This window comes from Podarcis filfolensis (genome assembly GCF_964270895.1).
Source record: "Podarcis filfolensis genome assembly, chromosome: 4".
In the NCBI taxonomy this organism is placed as follows: domain Eukaryota; kingdom Metazoa; phylum Chordata; class Lepidosauria; order Squamata; family Lacertidae; genus Podarcis; species Podarcis filfolensis.
Window position 1 is genome coordinate 96120752 of NC_139607.1, and position 17289 is coordinate 96138040.

Sequence of the window (17289 nt, forward strand, 5' to 3'; positions counted from 1 at the left end):
CTGCAGAAATCAAAGCTGGCCAATATGGTGTCCTCTAGATGTTTTTGGGACTCTAACTCCCATCAGCCTCAGCCAGCCAGAGTGGTGAGGGGTGATGGGAACTGTAGTCCAACAAAAACCATCTGGAAGGCCATCACATTGGCTAGGTAAAGGTAAAGGGACCCCTGACCATTAGGTCCAGTCGTGACCGACTCTGGGGTTGTGGCGCTCATCTCGCTTTATTGGCCGAGGGAGCCGGTGTTTGTCCGCAGACAACTTCCGGATCATGTAGCCAGCATGACTAAGCCGCTTCTGGCAAACCAGAGCAGCACACGGAAATGCCATTTACCTTCCCGCCGGAGTGGTACCTATTTATCTACTTGCACTTTGACGTGCTTTCGAACTGCTAGGTTGGCAGGAGCAGGGACCGAGCAACGGGAGCTCACCTCGTCATGGGGATTCAAACCGCCGACCTACTGATTGGCAAGTCCTAGGCTCTGTGGTTTAACCCACAGCGCCTCCATACTACCCTGAACACGCCCGATCTCATCTGATCACATTGGCTACCCCCACATAAAAAGCTGTGTTGGCCGTATACCTTGAGAGTAAAAACACGAGGATCGAAACCACGTAGTTCCATAACATTCAGTTTCTTCAGAGCTTATGTTATGTTCTGCTTTCCAAAGCAACACTGAACAAAAAAACCAAGGGGGGGACCTTTTCTAAAATAGCAAATCAGAGCCCCATACAGGTCTCTTTGAATAGGAGAGCCAATAAACACATTTACCACCCAAATCTGCTCTAAAATGAATTTTAGAGTAATGGTCGTCATTTTCTCCTAGAATACCCTGACTTGAAATTTTGATGCTAAGCAGCATTTCAGGGAATTTTAAATGTTGCCCAGTTTCTGAGACAAGCTGACGGAGGGGGGTTAAGTATTGTGGAAATCTACCTTGCCCCCCCCCAATCCCATAATGCAAAAGAGAGGCCAGTTCCACATCCCCCACGACCCAGCCTTCTAAGTATGTTTGGCTCAGCTTTAATAGTGTATATAAAAATGATAAATTATACTTTGGAAAAAACGCTCATTTGACACGATGTTTGGAAAGATGGAGAGGACCCCCAAACGGCCTCGATATTTCTCGATGCAGCGCAGGAACAAACTGGGATTTCCTTCGAGTAAACAGGCGCGGGTTTGGGCCTCTCAGCAAACCGAAGGCTGCCCTAAGGATTTGGAGATGGGACTGCATCCATAAACACCATTTTCAGCCCACTGGTAAACCCTGAAATTCCAGCTGTTTCCTGGGAATAAACACTGACACTACTTATTAAAATTAAGCTCTTACCTGCAGACGTATTTTTCCGAAGCCTTTGCTTCGAGGGCTAATCCCCGCCTCCTTGACTCGCCAACAGGAAATCCAGCTGCCCAATGGAGGGGTTAGCGGTGACAAATTTATTGCGTAGCCTAACCCTGACCGTCAATTTGGATTACGGCATAAAAATAAGCTTGTGTCTTAATATACCCTGGGGTGGCTTGTCAGGAACTCAGGACTGAAGCTAGCCAGATAGCAAAGGGGGAAATCCTGCAACAATCGGGTCTCAGTGTCCCTGCCAACAAGGGATGGATGCGAGTTTGCCATTTCTTCCTGCCTTCCTCCTTCCTTTCTCAGCTGCCCTGTTGTGAAATCGACAAATATCCCAAGGGCTTGGAGCAAGCTTGTTTTCTCCTGCTGTGGAAGGTAGGACTCGAACTCGCAGCTTCCAGTTACGAGAAAGGATATTCCGACTCAACATCAGGAAGAACTTTCCTGAGCTGTTCTGCTGTGTGTCTCCCTTGGGAGCTGGCGGAACCACCTTCATTGGCCATCTGTCCTGGATGCTTTCGCCGAGATTCCTACATTTCAGGGGGTTGGACTAGATGACCCCAGGGATCCCTTCCCGTCTTCAGGGCAGAGATGTGGCCTTTTAAGCCTCCAGGGTTCTCTGCAAGGGGGTGGAGCCAGGAAGAGGCAATCTGGAACAGTTTGAGCACATTACACCGATCCTGGTCCGACTGCACTGGCTATCAATGAGTTTCCGTGCCCAATTCAAAGCGCTGGTTTGGAACTATAAAGCCTTAATGGCCCAGGACCGCAATACCTCAAGGACTGCCTCTTCCCACATGAACCTACCCGGACCCTGAGATCATATTCTGAGGCCCTCCTTGGTGTGCCTTGTGATGGCCTGGGGCTCAGAACCAGAGGAGTCTCAGTCTGCACCAGATCCTTTGCCTCAGGCATCACCTGAACCAAGTCTGGGGCCTGATCCTGAAGAGTCCCGGTCTGCACAGGTTCCCCTGCAACAAGCACCAGCTGGGCCGAGTCAGGGGCCTGAGCCTGCCCTGGCTCCAGATGCGGGGATGACCTCGTTGCCTCCAGCTGGGCCATCGCTTACAGCTGCTCCACTACCGGTTGGGTCAGGGGAGGCTGAGGCGGTTCCTGGGTCTAGTCACCCACCGACGTCTCCCGAGCTGCAGAGACTAAGATCTGAGAGAAGGAGAGACCTGAGTACTCGCAGGAGGAGTGCTCGCCTTTGGGCGAAACAGAGAGGTGAGTCACCGAGGGATCAGGACCGGCCTCTACCCCGACAAAGACTAAAGGGTAACGGACCCTGCCCCAGGTTGCGGGAGCAACATTGCTGTATGCCAGATCCTGCCTGAGATCCTGTACCTGTCTGCCTGGTTTCCTGCCTCATGTCCTGCCTTGCCCCTGTCGGACTGACTCCTTTCGGAACCTACGGATTCTGGACTGGACCTGGAGTGCAGTTCTTGGGTTACCCCTGGGCCCAGCACATGCCTCCTCCTCGAGAAGTCCAGAGGGTGGCAACACAAGAACGGGGCCTTCTCTGCAGTGGCTCCCCATTTGCAGAATGCTCTCCCCTGGGAAGTTCGCCTGGCACCTTCATTATACACCTTTAGGCGCCAGGCAAAAATGATCCTATTTAACCAGGCCTTTGGTTGACCTGATGAACATCCTATGCCCTTTTAAAGCATGGCTCTTTTGAGGGAGGGGTTGTGTTATTGGGTTACTGTTCTTATTTTGATTTTATAGATTGTGATTTTATTCTGTGAACCGCCCTGAGACCTCCGGGTATAGGGTGGTATATAAATTCAATAAATAAATAAAATCTAGAGGCAGAAAAGTCCTGAATCCACTGCCAACCTTCATTGGCGCAAGCTGCACACTCGGAGCGCCCCATGGCTGCCAACCTTGGACTTGCCTCACCTCTGGCACCAGACCAGAACATTACAAGGCATGTGTGGGGCTAATGGATAGCTGCCATTGTTTTGCCTGAGGCAACTGAGGTCACAGCAGAGGCAAGCAAGGCTGGGAGACTTTCCTGTTCACAGCCCAGCCACTTAGCCACTATGCTGTACCACGACTCTGCACAAAGACATACTGTATTTTTCGCTCCTTAAGACACACTTTTCTTCCTAAAAAGTAAGGGGAAATGTCTCTGCATCTTATGGAGCAAATGTGTGGCCCCTGGAGCCAAATTGCCCAGGGGCGAAAAGCAGATCATGTTGTTGTTGTTTTTTTAGAAAGAGGGAAGGGGGTGTTGAAAGGAAGCCTCTGAGCAGCTGATTGGCAAGCGATCGGAGGGAGATAAGGGACTCTAACGATAAAGGAGGCTGCCTGGGAGGGGGAGGTAAAGACAGCGAACTTGCAAGGAGAGGAGACAGGAATACTAAAACAAGCAACGAGGAGAGAAATTAGAAGAAAAGGAGAAGCAAAAAACTGCTCCAGCTAAGGAAAAGACACTAAGGCAAACAAGACGGAAGGGGGTGTTGAAAGGAAGCAGCTGATCAGCAAGCGATCGGGAGGGAGATAAGGGAGGCTAGCGATAAAGGAGGCTGTCTGGAGAGCGGAGGTAAAAGCCCATGGATCCTCAGGATTTTTGCATTGGGTCACCCCAAAATCAACAACAGATCACATAGCATGTCCATGGCTACAGCCTGCACCAAAAAAAGCACGCATCCACTGTTTCGTGGGGCCACAATGGCGCAAAAACGTGGTTACAAAGCACGGATCCACATGGATTCTCAGGATTTTTGCATTGGGCTACCCCAAATTCACCACCAAATCACATGTCTGTGGCCACAGCATGAACCACAAAAATCATACATCCACTGTTTCATTCAGAATCTTTTTTTTCCTCCTTGTTGTCCTCCTCTAAAAACTAGGTGCGTCTTATTGTCAGGTGCATCTTATGGAGCAAAAAATACAGTGTATATATATTAAGTGTTTATTTCCACGCTGGCCTGGAACTCGTCAAGTGGGAAAAGAGGAGTTCAATCTCCATTAGCTGGTGCAAAAAGGTTCAGGCCAGGCTGACAGCATCTTGAATTTCTCACCTCAAGGAAATCTTATTCCCAACTGAGGCAGGTGAGCTGGACCCAAGCAGAGACAGAGAGCCAAAGCACTTGAATGGCGTTGTCACGCCAGGGGTCCTGTTGACAATATTATCAATTTAAAAACAAGCTGGAGGGAGCGCAGAACAAGAACCAGCCTGCTATATCTGTGTTTTTGTGGTAGTTTTCCTGACGGTTCAGAGCAAACTTTGCTGATCTGGCGCCTTCCTTAAGGACACAAAAGAAGCCAGGCAGGATCAGGCCACTGCTCCATCTTAGCACAGCATCCTGCTGTCTCTGGGGCCGGTCAGATGCCCCAATAGGAAAACCATAAAAAAGGCTTGAACGCAACAGACCGTCGGCCCACCTGGGATTACTAGCAACTGCAATTCAGATGCACACTGTATCTAACAGTAGAGCTAAAAGACTGCGCTGGCAGGGGCTGGTGGGAGTTGGAGTACAAAACATCTGGAGGGCACCGGGTTGGGGACAGCTGGCCTGGAGGAACCAAAATAACCTAAGCCAGATGGGAGGAGTTTTAAAGGAAATTTCCACACCTAAACAGATTTATAAGACTGGCTAAGAGATTGCACAACTGATGGGGCCTAAACCATCCTGGCGACCCTCCATTTGCCTCCTGGATTGGATAGCATGTGTGCCCCGCTCACAAATGTAACAGGGTGTATGGGGTGTCAGGGGAAGGATAGTACTTCTGGTGAGAGAAACATTGTGCTCCTTCTGGGGTATTTTGTCCAACTTTGGTCCCCACGCTGCACTCAGCTCTCACCTGCCGCTCCTAGTTTTAGGCACCAGGTGAAAACGTTTCTCTTCAACCAGGCCTTTGGCTGATTGATATTCTACAGCAATGGTTGTTAGAATTCCTGCTCCATGATTGCAGTCATGGGATTTTTGTCTTTCACATGACAGTAAATGTTTTGACTCCACAGAGTGGGAAGTGACGGAGACAGGATGTTTGTGTTACTGTGTTCTGTGAAGTGGGACTATTGTCCTTTGTTCTTTTTCTCTTTGCTGTCTGATGCTAGAGAGAGAGGGAGCCATGTTGCAGTGCTCCGTGTGTGTTTATATGTAAATAAAGTAGATTAGCCAAAATGCTGAGTTGCTGAGGTCTGTCACGCAAGCTGCGAAGACTCTGCAGATCCCTAAGTGTGCCAGTGTCTGTTGGCATCGGTTGCTGTGATGTTCGGGCTGAAAAAAGCTTATGAAGCTCCTGAACAAATGACCAGAAGGGAGAGAACATGGCAGGGTCGAGTGTAGGAAGAGCTCCTGACAGTGGTGTCCAAACTTTTTTCAAAGAGGGCCAGATTTGATGAATTGAAGGGCCATGTGGGCCGACCAAAGTTGTTGACCTTTTTTTAGGGTTGAAGTTGTTTTCAGATTTTACCCCAGGAAATAAACTGCTGCAGGGGCCAGATTAAACCAGCCAGAGGGCCACATTAGGCCCCCGAAATGGACTTTGGACATGCCTGTTCTACAGCCTTTCAAACGCATCTGTGGGAAGGTTGGGTATTGTTTTGTTGTTATGGTTTAATCATATACTGTGTTTTATCTTGTATTTTATTCTGTGAACCGCCCCCAGATCTTCTGATGAAGGGCGGTACATAAATTTATTTTTAAAATAACAAATAAAAATAGAAACTGTCAGCAGGCGACAGCGGCTGCGGCCCAGGAAATGGCTTCGACTGGCTGGCTAAAGCAGGTGTGGGGAGCCGATGGGTTTCAAACCCTCGGTGGGTTAGGGACTTCTCCTGCATGTGAAGACAGGTGGATGGAGCGGACGAGACCAATAGTGGGTCCAGCGGTCAAGAAGGCAGTTTCTGCACATGCTGTAGAATCTATACCTGCTGCTTTGTGGGACATCTTCGGGAGAAGAAAAGGTTGTGGAGTCAGCCCTACCAAAATCTAGAGCTGAGTCCCTAAGACGGTAGGATGCCGCCTTGTACGTCTCCTTCCATCAACACCTGCAGCCCAGCTGGTGCCAAACGTCTTGCTCTGCGTTCCTTTGGATCACATCAGTGGTGTCTCGGAAATCTAGGACCGTCATAGTGTTCAGGCTTGCACCGCAGAGAGGAGGAGCACTCCATTGTCTTTTAAGACAGATGGATGCCAACAATTCCTCCCTTTTAATATTACTGCGATGTGATGACTAACAGATGGGCAATGGGAAGTGTGATCCTGCGAGAGCCCTGGAGGCAAAGAATCTTCCATTCATTCCTCGCTGCTCTAAAGAACTTGCTGCCCTTTCTACAATTGAACGTATATTTGAAATACTTTATTGTCATTTGTACAACTTGTATACAGTGAGATTACACGAGCACCCCCCCCACTCAGCTCTCTTAGTCTTAATTCCCCTCGTTTACTGACGCACACCTACCAAACCTGAAAGTCAGTCGCCCTGTTGTTATCTTTTCATTCAGCAGCCTAACAGCCCACGGATAGAAGCTGTTCTTTACCCTGTTGGTGCGACTAATCATGCTTCTATATCTTCTGCCCGAGGGCAGGAGATCAAGAAAGTGCCATCCAGGGTGTGAATCATCCCTGAGAATTTTCCTCACTCTCCCGAGGCAACGTTCTTCTGCAATGTCATCCAGTGGATTCACGGGACAGCCCATAATATCTTGTGCTGTATTCACCACGCTCTGTAGGCACCTCCTATTAGTTGATGTCAAACTAGTGTTTATAATTATAATTAAATAATTATCATATCATTAATCTCATTTCAGTCTCTATTCAGACATATGGACTGCTTATTATATTAATATGTTTAGATCAGGATCACTATTAATGACTTTGTTTCGGTGTGTGTGTGTGTGTGTACATGTGTGTCTAAATACTCCCTTACTTGTTTATTTTCCATTGTCACAAGTTTTTGAGGTGCGTCGACAAGACCTGTACACAGCAATCCAAGTGCGGCCATACAACATTGTAATACGGGAAACTTCCTTTCCAAACTAATTATTCCTAACATGGGATTTACCTTTTTCATGGCTCCTGCACGTGGGGTTGAGGTTTTCTTCATGTTACTTAATACAATCCCAAATTCCTTTTCATGGTTCAGATTCTATTCACCTATTTGTGATGCTAGAAGGATCCCCGCCACCTCTTAAGCTGGATTGCATTTGTCATTTTAATGGCCAGTTCGCCCACTTTGCAGAGACCCTCCTGGAGCCCCTTGCAATCTCCTTTTCTGATTTTTATCATTCCGAACTTTCGGGTGACACAGTTCAGCCACCACCACCCTCTTGACTCGAGGCATATACCACTTCACATCAGCTAAAGATTATTTCTCGACTGCTTTTGCTGTCTAGATATATCAGAAGCAAATGTGGGGGGTTTGGCGGGGGGCAGAGACATACCATTGCCTGGATCTCAGGAAGTGCCGGAAGATTAAGAAAACCTGCCTCCATGTGCGAACATCCCATTTCCACACTCCATAAAGCTCCACAAACCCATATGGCGCCTAAAACCAGAATGCTCTGTGCGTCTGTTATTCCAGCTGCGCGGCATCTCTGGAAGAAGGTCCAAAAAGTGATGCGTAGCCTTAACTAGAGAAGGAAACATGGAATCATAGTGTTGGAAAGGACCCCCAAAGGCCATCTAGTCCTGCCCCCTGGAATGCAGGAATCGGTCAGACGCTTTCTGTTCGAAAACTTCCATTAGCTGTGCTACCAACCTCTGAGATCTGTCCAGTGGTACCCGAGATGTCAAGAGATTTCACACAGACTTCTTTATCCTGATCTTTGACATCCGAGACGTGTGGTTTTAGGACCAACTCTATTATTGTGAATGAAATATGTCTGAACTGTTTTTTAAATTAAATTGTTGTAACCTGCCTTGGAATCTGCGGGTGAAGGGCAAGTCGGAGACAACGGAATAATGGTAGTAGCAGTCATCTTGTTTTAAAGGACCCCTGGACGGTTAAGTCCAGTCAAAGGCGACTATGGGGTTGCGGCGCTCATCTCACTTTCAGGCCGAGGGAGCTGGCGTTTGTCCACAGACAGATTTCAGGGTCACGAGGCCAGCAGGACTAAACTGCTTCAGGCGCAATGGAACACCATGATGGAAACCAGAGCGCACGGAAACGCCATTTACCTTCCCGCCGCAGCAGTACCTATTTATCTACTTGCACCGGCGTGCTTTCGAACTGCTGGGTTGGCAGGAGCTGGGAGCTCACCCCGTCACAGGGATCTGAACTGCCAACCTTCCAATTGGCAAGCCCAAGAGGCTCAGTGGTTTAGACCACAGCGCCACCCACATCCCTGTTTCTTGTTGTACAAGTGAACTGCCAGCATAGTATTATGGATAGAGTGTTAGACTAGGACCTGGGAGACTGGGATTCGAATCCGCACTCGGCCATGAAGATCACTGAGTGTGACATTGGGCAGTCACTGCCTCTCGCCCTAACCGATCTCCCAGGATTGGAAGCAGGAGATTAAATGAGGGGGAGAACCATCTTATGTCACATTGAGCTCCTTTGGAGAAAAAAAAGGGGGGATATAAATGCAAATAATAATAATAATAATAATAATAATAATAATAATAATAATAATAATAATAATTTATTATTAATACCCCGTCCATCTGGCTGGGTTTCCCCAGCCACTCTGGGCGGCTTCCTAAAAAATATTAAAATACTGTAATACATCAAACATTAAAAGCTTCCCTAAACAGGGCTGCCTTCAGATGTCCTCTAAAAGTCTGGTAGTTGTTCTCTTTGACATCTGGTGGGAGGGCGTTCCACAGGGCGGGTGCCACTACCAAGAAGGCCCTCTGCCTGGTTCCCTGTAACTTGGCTTCTTGCAGTGAGGGAACCGTCAGAAGGCCCTCAGCGCTGGACCTCATTGTCCGGGCTGAACGATGGGGGTGGAGACGCTCCTTCAGATATACTGGACCGAGGCCGTTTAGGGCTTTAAAGGTCAGGACCAAAACTTTGAATTGTGCTCAGAAACGTATTGGGAGCCAATCTAGGTCTTTCAAGACAGGTGTTATATGGTCTCGGTGGCCGCTCCCAGTCACCAGTCTGGCTGCCGCGTTCTGGATTAGTTGTAGTTCCCGGGTCACCTTCAAAGGTAGCCCCACGTAGAGCGCATTGCAATAGTCCAAGCGGGAGATAACCGCTTGGACTATTTATAATTATAAATAATTACAATAGAATTGGATATAATCTTTACTGTTTGGTTCCTGGCAAATGCACGTTGAAGGAGATGACGACGACAGACTGAATAGATTACATGGGTGGAAGACAAATGAACAGACTCGTCTGGCAGACGCACAGCAGTGCGATCTATGCTCCAAAACCTTGGGCGAGATTCAGGTCGCTTACAGGGGTGCAGCCTCGTTGGCTGTGGGCCAGCTGGCAGTTCCCCATTCATCACTTTGCGATGGCAACAATAGCAGAACCGAGTGCCAGTATTCAAGCCTGAATGAACTGCCTTGGAGCAGGCAGCGCAGAAAGACCCTTCGTATCTGCTTTCATCTTGGAAACACAATGTTCTCCTAAAACAGGGCTCCCTCCTGCATGTATCGTTGGAAGTCGGCGAGAAATGAGAACTATCAAGGCGCCTATGGGGGATGCTTTGATCTCTGCAAATTCCTACAGGCAGTGACCTAAGCCATGTTTCAGACTCATGTGCGTACTGGAACTCCGCTATCTGCAAGACTTCACACTTCTCTGAACGTTGCAAGGCGGTTCGAAATGTATCAAAGTACGTGATTTGGTATTACAATGCAGAAATGGAATGATGGGGTTTTTTAAAAAACCAAAAACATGTACAAGTTACTTGGACTGGCAGTAAGACAGATTTGGCCTCCCCTAGATGTAGATGTAGACTTGATTATTGTAACTCGCTCTACGTGGGGCTGCCCTTGAGACTGACCCAGAAACTCCAGCGGGTGCAGAATGCTGTGGCGAGACTCCTTACGGGGTCCTTGCCGCGGGATCACATTCACCGGGTGCTATATTAGCTGCACTGGCTCCCGGTGGACTACAGGATCAGGTTTAAGGTGCTGGTTTTAACCTTTAAAGCCCTATACGGCCTAGGACCCTCATACGTACGGGACCGCCTCTCCTGGTATGTCCCACGGAGGACCTTACGGTCTGCAAACAAAAAGATCTTGGAGATCCTGGGCCACAGAGAGGTTAGGCTGGCCTCAACCAGAGTCAGGGCTTTTTCGGCTGTGGCCCCGATCTGGTGGAACACTTTGTCACAAGAGACTAGGGCCCTGCGGGACTTGACATCTTTCCACAGGGCCTGCAAGACAGAGCTGTTCCACCAGGCCTTTGGCCAAGGCACAGCCTGACCCCCTCCTTTGGAATTCTTCACAGAACTATAGCCCAATGGTTGCCATCAATTTGATTTGAACTGATTTTATAATGAACTGATTTTAGAATGCTGTATTATTTTACTGTTGTTAGCCGCTTTGAGCCCGGCTTTGGCTGGGGAGGGCGGGATATAAATAAAATATTATTATTATTCCCGTCTACTGGTTTCTCAGGGCTGCCTGGGGCTAATGGGAGTACAGAACAGCTGGAAGTCTCCATACCGAGGAAGGTTAAATGAAAGCAACACGACTGATTTCAATACAGTTGTCCACAGCCTGCCAGAGCTACCAAGAGTGTGCTGATTTGTCCTCCATTTTCCGCCGTTTCCTTAACAGTTGGCTTCAACTCTGTTATGATGTCTGCCAAATGCGCCAGCGCAAAGGCTCAAAGGAGCAGGCAAGCCAAGGGAAGAAGTTGTCAGGCACCACACCGTGAAGTAAATTAAACTTTTATTCTGCTATACATATATATATTTATTTATTTATATTTATATATATATTTATTTGTGAGCTCACAGCCGAGCCCAGACATCGGTATACAATGTAGAAAGCGAGAGCCAGACACACCTGAACTCCAAAAAATAATAATAATAAATGCATATCGTCGGGAATCTCAAGCAGACCACAAAATCCGCTTGTACGTTAGTGCAGTTGGAAACACATGCCCCAGTGGCAAACTACCTCATCTGGAGTCGAACTTGCTCCACTGGAAAAAAAACAAATTGTTGGACAGCTCCAGTTGAGAAGTGCAGAAGGTTAGGTTGATTTGCCCCACCTCAACCAAATAAACTTATTATTAAGTATGGCCAACAGCAAGCACTATTAAGAGTCCATTCACATCATCTCAAAACCTATTGCACTGTATATATAACATCTGGCTTGCGTGTTTGTATACTGCTTCACAGATTGATAGGGTCTGGGGGGAAATAATTAATGTGCCTATGGATTGATTTATTGCCGTTTGCTGGTCCCATGAGACACACCTGTAGTCCCAAGTGCTCCAGAGAGCTACTAAACTGCAGAAGCAGCGTCTTCAGTTTTTCAGGTCTGGCTTGAGTGCCGGAACTGTATTTCTTCCTAAACCGACCACACAGTGATAAGGTTTGGGTAAGACCTAAGCCCATAGAGCTTCCCTCTCCACCCCCACTCAAATGTTCTACCTAGAAGCAATGGGAGCAATATGTCGGGCACATCTCCTGCACATGACCCGCTGAAATGCATGGGGCGCTTACTGGGCTGTGCGCAGTGACTGACGCCGGCAAGAGTGGTGCAGGAAGGAAGGAAGGAGATAACATTGTGTAGGGAGAGGTGCTCTTACTGGATTTGACAGGGCATCTTGCCCCTGAAGCAGGAAGGGCGGCAAGACCTGGATGAAGGCAAAAAGCTGTTGAGGAGGAGACAGAACATGTGCGCACAACGGCGCACACATTCACCCCTGAATGTCTTCAGCTAAGTGTTTGACTTAATTTTCCTCCACCCCAACCTGTCAAAGAGCTGAAAGAAATCTAAAACTTAAAAGCAGACAATGCTCTAGTGGCCTGATCCAATTGCCAGAGCAATCTGTAAAGACTAGGAAAACCAGGACAGGAAGCAGCAGAAGTTTACCTGGACTGTGGCGATACCATGATTGTGTGTAACCCAAATCTACTTCCCCAAAACTGTAAAGACAGTTCTCTTCTCTCCCCCGCCCGCCCACCCAATCCCACCCGATAACTGATCAGGGATTACGAGTGCAAGTTTTATCTTCATTCCAGATACATAGTTTTCACCTTGCGAAACGTGGCACCACCTCCGCTGTGTCCAAAAAAAAAGCTCACTTGTCGGAACCCTTCCGCGGCCTGCGGAACGTGGGGGCGTCCTTGTTCAGGGCGCAAATCCTCCGGGAAAACTCTTCGAATTCCCCCAGGACTTGGTCGTCGCACTCCACCGCCACGGCGTGGTCCACCGGGATGTAGTTAAAGGCTTCGAGCTGGTCTCCGGTGGCAAAGCCCGTCGCTTCCATGCCCATGATCTCTTCCGCCTGCTCAACCGTGCAGAGGAGGTCGGCACCGAGGGCGCCGCGGAAGGCACACAGCTGGTCACTGGTGGCCGCGCTGGGGCGCTCGCTGGGCAACGCCGCGCCGTTTATTGCACGAGAGGGTCCCAGGAAAGACTCCTGCTGGTCTCGGGAGGTGTTTGGGCCCCTGTTTTCGCCGTTCAAGCTGTGGCACAGGTCCCCTCCCTTTTTGTTTTCTTTCGAGAAGTCAATGGAGGTATCTAAAGAGGAGGATAAAGACCCGGCCTTCTTATTCGGCTCCCCTGCAATGGCAATGGGCTGTGTTAAAGCAGAGTTGTAACTCGGAGGAGGAGTCTTATACTGAAGTCTCTCGTTCTCAGAGTTGGCCCGTTTTCGGAGTCCCTTGTCCGGAGAAGGATGGCTGCTGGTGAACCCAATATCCAAACCCCCAAACGCAGAACTCTGCCTCTTTGGAACTGGAATGGCGCTGGAAATGTGGTGTCGATCACTATGGGGAGAAATGATAAGGACAGTGAAAGGTTATCTCACCTAAGCCCTGCTAAGGTCAGTGGAGTCCGGTTCATCCCTTCCAGATCTGCGATTACAATTTCTTATTTCAGAAAGGCTTCTATGCCTATTCCTATGGCTTACTATTTTATTTATATGCCATTGGAGCATCATAGCTTCCTGTTACCCTTGCCACAAAACCATGAAGAAAGGCATGCAGCAAGAAAACAGTGACTTCTCCCTGGCTTTGCAATTCAAAGGAGATCTGAGCCCACGTTTCTTACATGAAAGCCGCACTCCCTATCCATTGCACCACCGTTTAGTATTGTTTTGTTTTAGTTCATTTATGAGGCTCAAAAGCTAAGGGTGGCACTGAATGTACGGCTATGGGGAGGGCGAGAGGGGAAACCTCACTAATCATATGCCAATTTACCAGCAACATGGGCACAGTCACTCCCAACTTGATCCAACTTGGCCAGGTTTTAAACTTTTACAGAAGTCATAGAATCATAGAATCATAGAGTTGGAAGAGACCACAAGGGCCATCGAGTCCAACCCCCTGCCAAGCAGGAAACACCATCAGAGCACTCCTGACATATGGTTGTCAAGCCTCTGCTTAAAGACCTCCAAAGAAGGAGACTCCACCACACTCCTTGGCAGCAAATTCCACTGTCGAACAGCTCTTACTGTCAGGAAGTTCTTCCTAATGTTTAGGTGGAATCTTCTTTCTTGTAGTTTGGATCCATTGCTCCGTGTCCGCTTCTCTGGAGCAGCAGAAAACAACCTTTCTCCCTCCTCTATGTGACATCCTTTTATCATTTGAGATCCTGGTACCCTGAAAGCTTGCACGTTCTGATGTTAACAGACAGTGCCACATGCAAGTCTCAATTTTGGATTATGCATCCTAAGCCATTCGCTTTTGCTTCTGCATTCTCCGTTTCTGATGAATTCCGGAGCTGGCTCTAAGGTACCCGCAACTCCCCATTTACTCGGCGGTTACGTTCCAAGGCAACATACGTCTAAGTGAAGTCGTGTATATTTCAAACACCACTGAAAATGCCTGCAAACACCTCATTCTGCCCCCACTCCCTTTTGTGAATTTTGCGACAAATAAATTCAGGTCTCTTCCAGGTTTGGAACGATGCGCAGTCATGCACATATTGAAGGCGAATAAATGAGGGGCTGCCTGTATTGATTTATCTTCTCACTACCATCAAATTGCATCAAGGGAGAGATCAGAAGTGAGCCCTGGGCTCAGACACTTTCTCCCTTGTAACTCTAAGCCAAGAGATCCTACGTTTGTATCTCCCCAGACCCTGGAAGATGAAACCCTCTTCAGAGGAGAATTTTGCATTCAAATAAATGCTGGAACTTCCGGACAACTTTGACATGCTGTAGCAAGAGCTAGAATCCTTGAAAGGCCAAGACCTGCTCCCAACCTCTTCCTAAATACAAATTTTGGGGGGTGGGGATGGGTTGGCATAGATAGTGCCTAAAAAGACGCATTGTGTCATAATTTATTTGGGCAATGTCTGAGGAGTTCCACTTTGGGAAGCAAAGTCAACTGTATGTTTAGCTCACTTCATCTCCACTAAAGGTAAAGAGTAAAGGGACCCCTGACCATTAGGTCCAGTCGTGGCTGACTCTGGGGTTGCGGCTCTCATCTCGCTTAACTGGCCGAGGGAGCCGGCGTACAGCTTCCGGGTCATGTGGCCAGCATGACTAAGCCGCTTCTGGGGAACGAGAGCAGCGCACGGAAACGCCGTTTACCTTCCTGCTGGAGCGGTACCTATTTATCTACTTGCACTTTGGCGTGCTTTTGAACTGCTAGGTTGGCAGGAGCAGGGACCGAGCAACGGGAGCTCACCCCATCGTGGGGATTTGAACCACCGACCTTCTGATCGGCAAGTCCTAGGCTCTGTGGTTTAACCCACAGCGCCACCCAGCTTTCTCCAACCTGGTGCTCATGCTGGCTGGGGTGCATGAGTTGTAGCGCACAACATCTGGAGGGCAACATCAGAACAGCTAACAATGCCATCCACACTGGACAATTATTTGAGGTGAAGCCACATGCAAACAGAAACCAATTTTAAGAAGAATCGGCGCTACAAAAGCAGTGCAATTATTTCCATCTCACTGTTTTTGCCATCATTTTTTAAGGCTTGCCTCCGACTTCCTGGTCAAAAGATCCTTCTTTAAAACAAAACAAAACCCTCGATTAACCCCCCCCCTAAACAGATTGCCTTGTTATTTAATATGTTTGCAAAAGGCCTGCAAAAACCTATGTAAAGACAGAGTACAATTCACAGTCTCAAATATGTATCTTTCCCTCTGTACAAAATGTTCCCTCTGAGGGACATTACTTGATCGCAGCTGGTTAAAATACTAAATCGTGATTGTCTGGACCCCTGCCAAGATGCACAGCTATATAGCCCAATGGTATGAGAATACTTTAAGGGGGGAGGGCGGGAATGTAACTTAAACATTTGATTCCCGCCCCCCACCTTTCTTTTTTTGCTTGCGAATATGACCTCATGGCAGTAAGAAATGAAGGTGTTTAAGTTGGTTTACAGCCATCCAAAAAGTTTGACACTTCAGGCAAACCCTTTGGCCAGTATCATGTCAAGTACAGAAAAGCAGGAGGGGAAAAAAATCTCGCACCTCTTTAAAGATTATAGCTTAAATAATGCAGAGTAATGACGGGGTCACCGAAAGGTGTCAGGAGGAGATGGCCATTAACGAAATTACAACATAAAGCGGTTCTCCTTTAGAAGATGAGGGGAAAGCTAAGATGCCATGGTCTGGCCCCAGGACCAGTGCAGCAACTGGAGTAGAGGATATGGTCAGGCAATGTGAGGCTCCATGCTGAAGAAGACTGCGCAGGGTGCAGGTCAGTCTGCATGGTGTTCTCACTATTTCTCTTCCCCCATGCTGAAAGCAAAGAATCACAAAATCCAGGCCACTGCACTTATGGGATTCTTGTGAAGTACCCACACCACAAAATTATGAGTATGCCACACAGGAAGAGAGGTTATACATTCTTTTTCGAAGAAAGAAAGCCCAATGCATTTTGGAACAATCCTTTGTCAGGGGGCGTGTTCCGAATAGCAATTCTCCCCGAGTGCCTAAATCACCATCGCTGTTACTTTCCGCATGCCCAAACACAAGAAGCCTTGAAGTGACTTAAAGGTAAAGGGACTCCTGACCATTAGGTCCAGTCGTGGCTGACTCTGGAGTTGCGGCGCTCATCTCGCTTTACTGGCTGAGGGAGCCGGCATACAGCTTCCGGGTCATGTGGCCAGCATGACTAAGCCGCTTCTGGCGAACCAGAGCAGTGCACAGAAACGCCGTTTACCTTCCCACCAGAGCGGTACCTATTTATGTACTTGCACTGATTTGCTTTTGAACTGCTAGGTTGGCAGGAGCAGGGACCGAGCAACGGGAGCTCACCCCGTCGCGGGGATTCGAACCGCCGACCTTCTGATCGGCAAGCCCTAGGCTCTGTGGTTTAACCCACAGCGCCACCCGCGTCCCTCTTGAAGCGACTTACAACCATGCAAACATGTGGCATGTTGATCACTGAAGACCAAATGCGCAGGAAAGATGGAACGGAACCTCAAAGGTGTTCATCCAACAAGAATAAGGTGGCCTCATCTTGCTCACACAGACTATAACCATACTGCAGTTATGACAATGGTGGGGCCTGGCGGGTTTCACTGGGGAGAGATCCCCACAAATGTGAAGACAGCACTGAAAAGAGGCCTGGTTTCTCATTGCCACTCTCCATACCTCCCTCAGAGGAGGCACCATATTAACTTCAAAAATGCATTGCTCCTAAAACAGGCCTTCCTTCCAGCACCTGGAGTTTCCTCCTCTTCTCACTCCGTGCCAGTGGTGCTTTCCTGGTTTTGTGGTCCTCGCCACCACTGGAACACAACCTGCGGTCCCACTTAGCATCTGAAGTGCGCCGAAGCAGCAAGGAAAGGAAGCAACCCCCTCTTCTACCCTCAAGATATGAAATGTGGATCAGGCAGGAGCAGAAACCACAGTTGCACCTGCCATGAACAGGCAGAAAAAA

General features: G+C 48.4%; 1 protein-coding gene across 2 annotated transcripts in view; it reads right to left on the minus strand.

The window, feature by feature from the left end:
• Positions 1-17289, minus strand: part of UVRAG (UV radiation resistance associated) — a 150846-nt gene that overhangs the window by 52554 nt on the left and 81003 nt on the right. The window contains exon 15 of one of the 2 annotated variants that reach the window (XM_083609876.1): positions 11142-13212. The exons of the other annotated variant lie outside the window; for it this stretch is intronic. Coding sequence (XP_083466002.1) covers positions 12522-13212 — 691 coding nt within the window. The 3' untranslated portion in view covers positions 11142-12521. Of the gene's footprint in view, positions 1-11141; positions 13213-17289 lie in introns of those variants that run through there. 2 annotated transcript variants of the gene reach the window in all.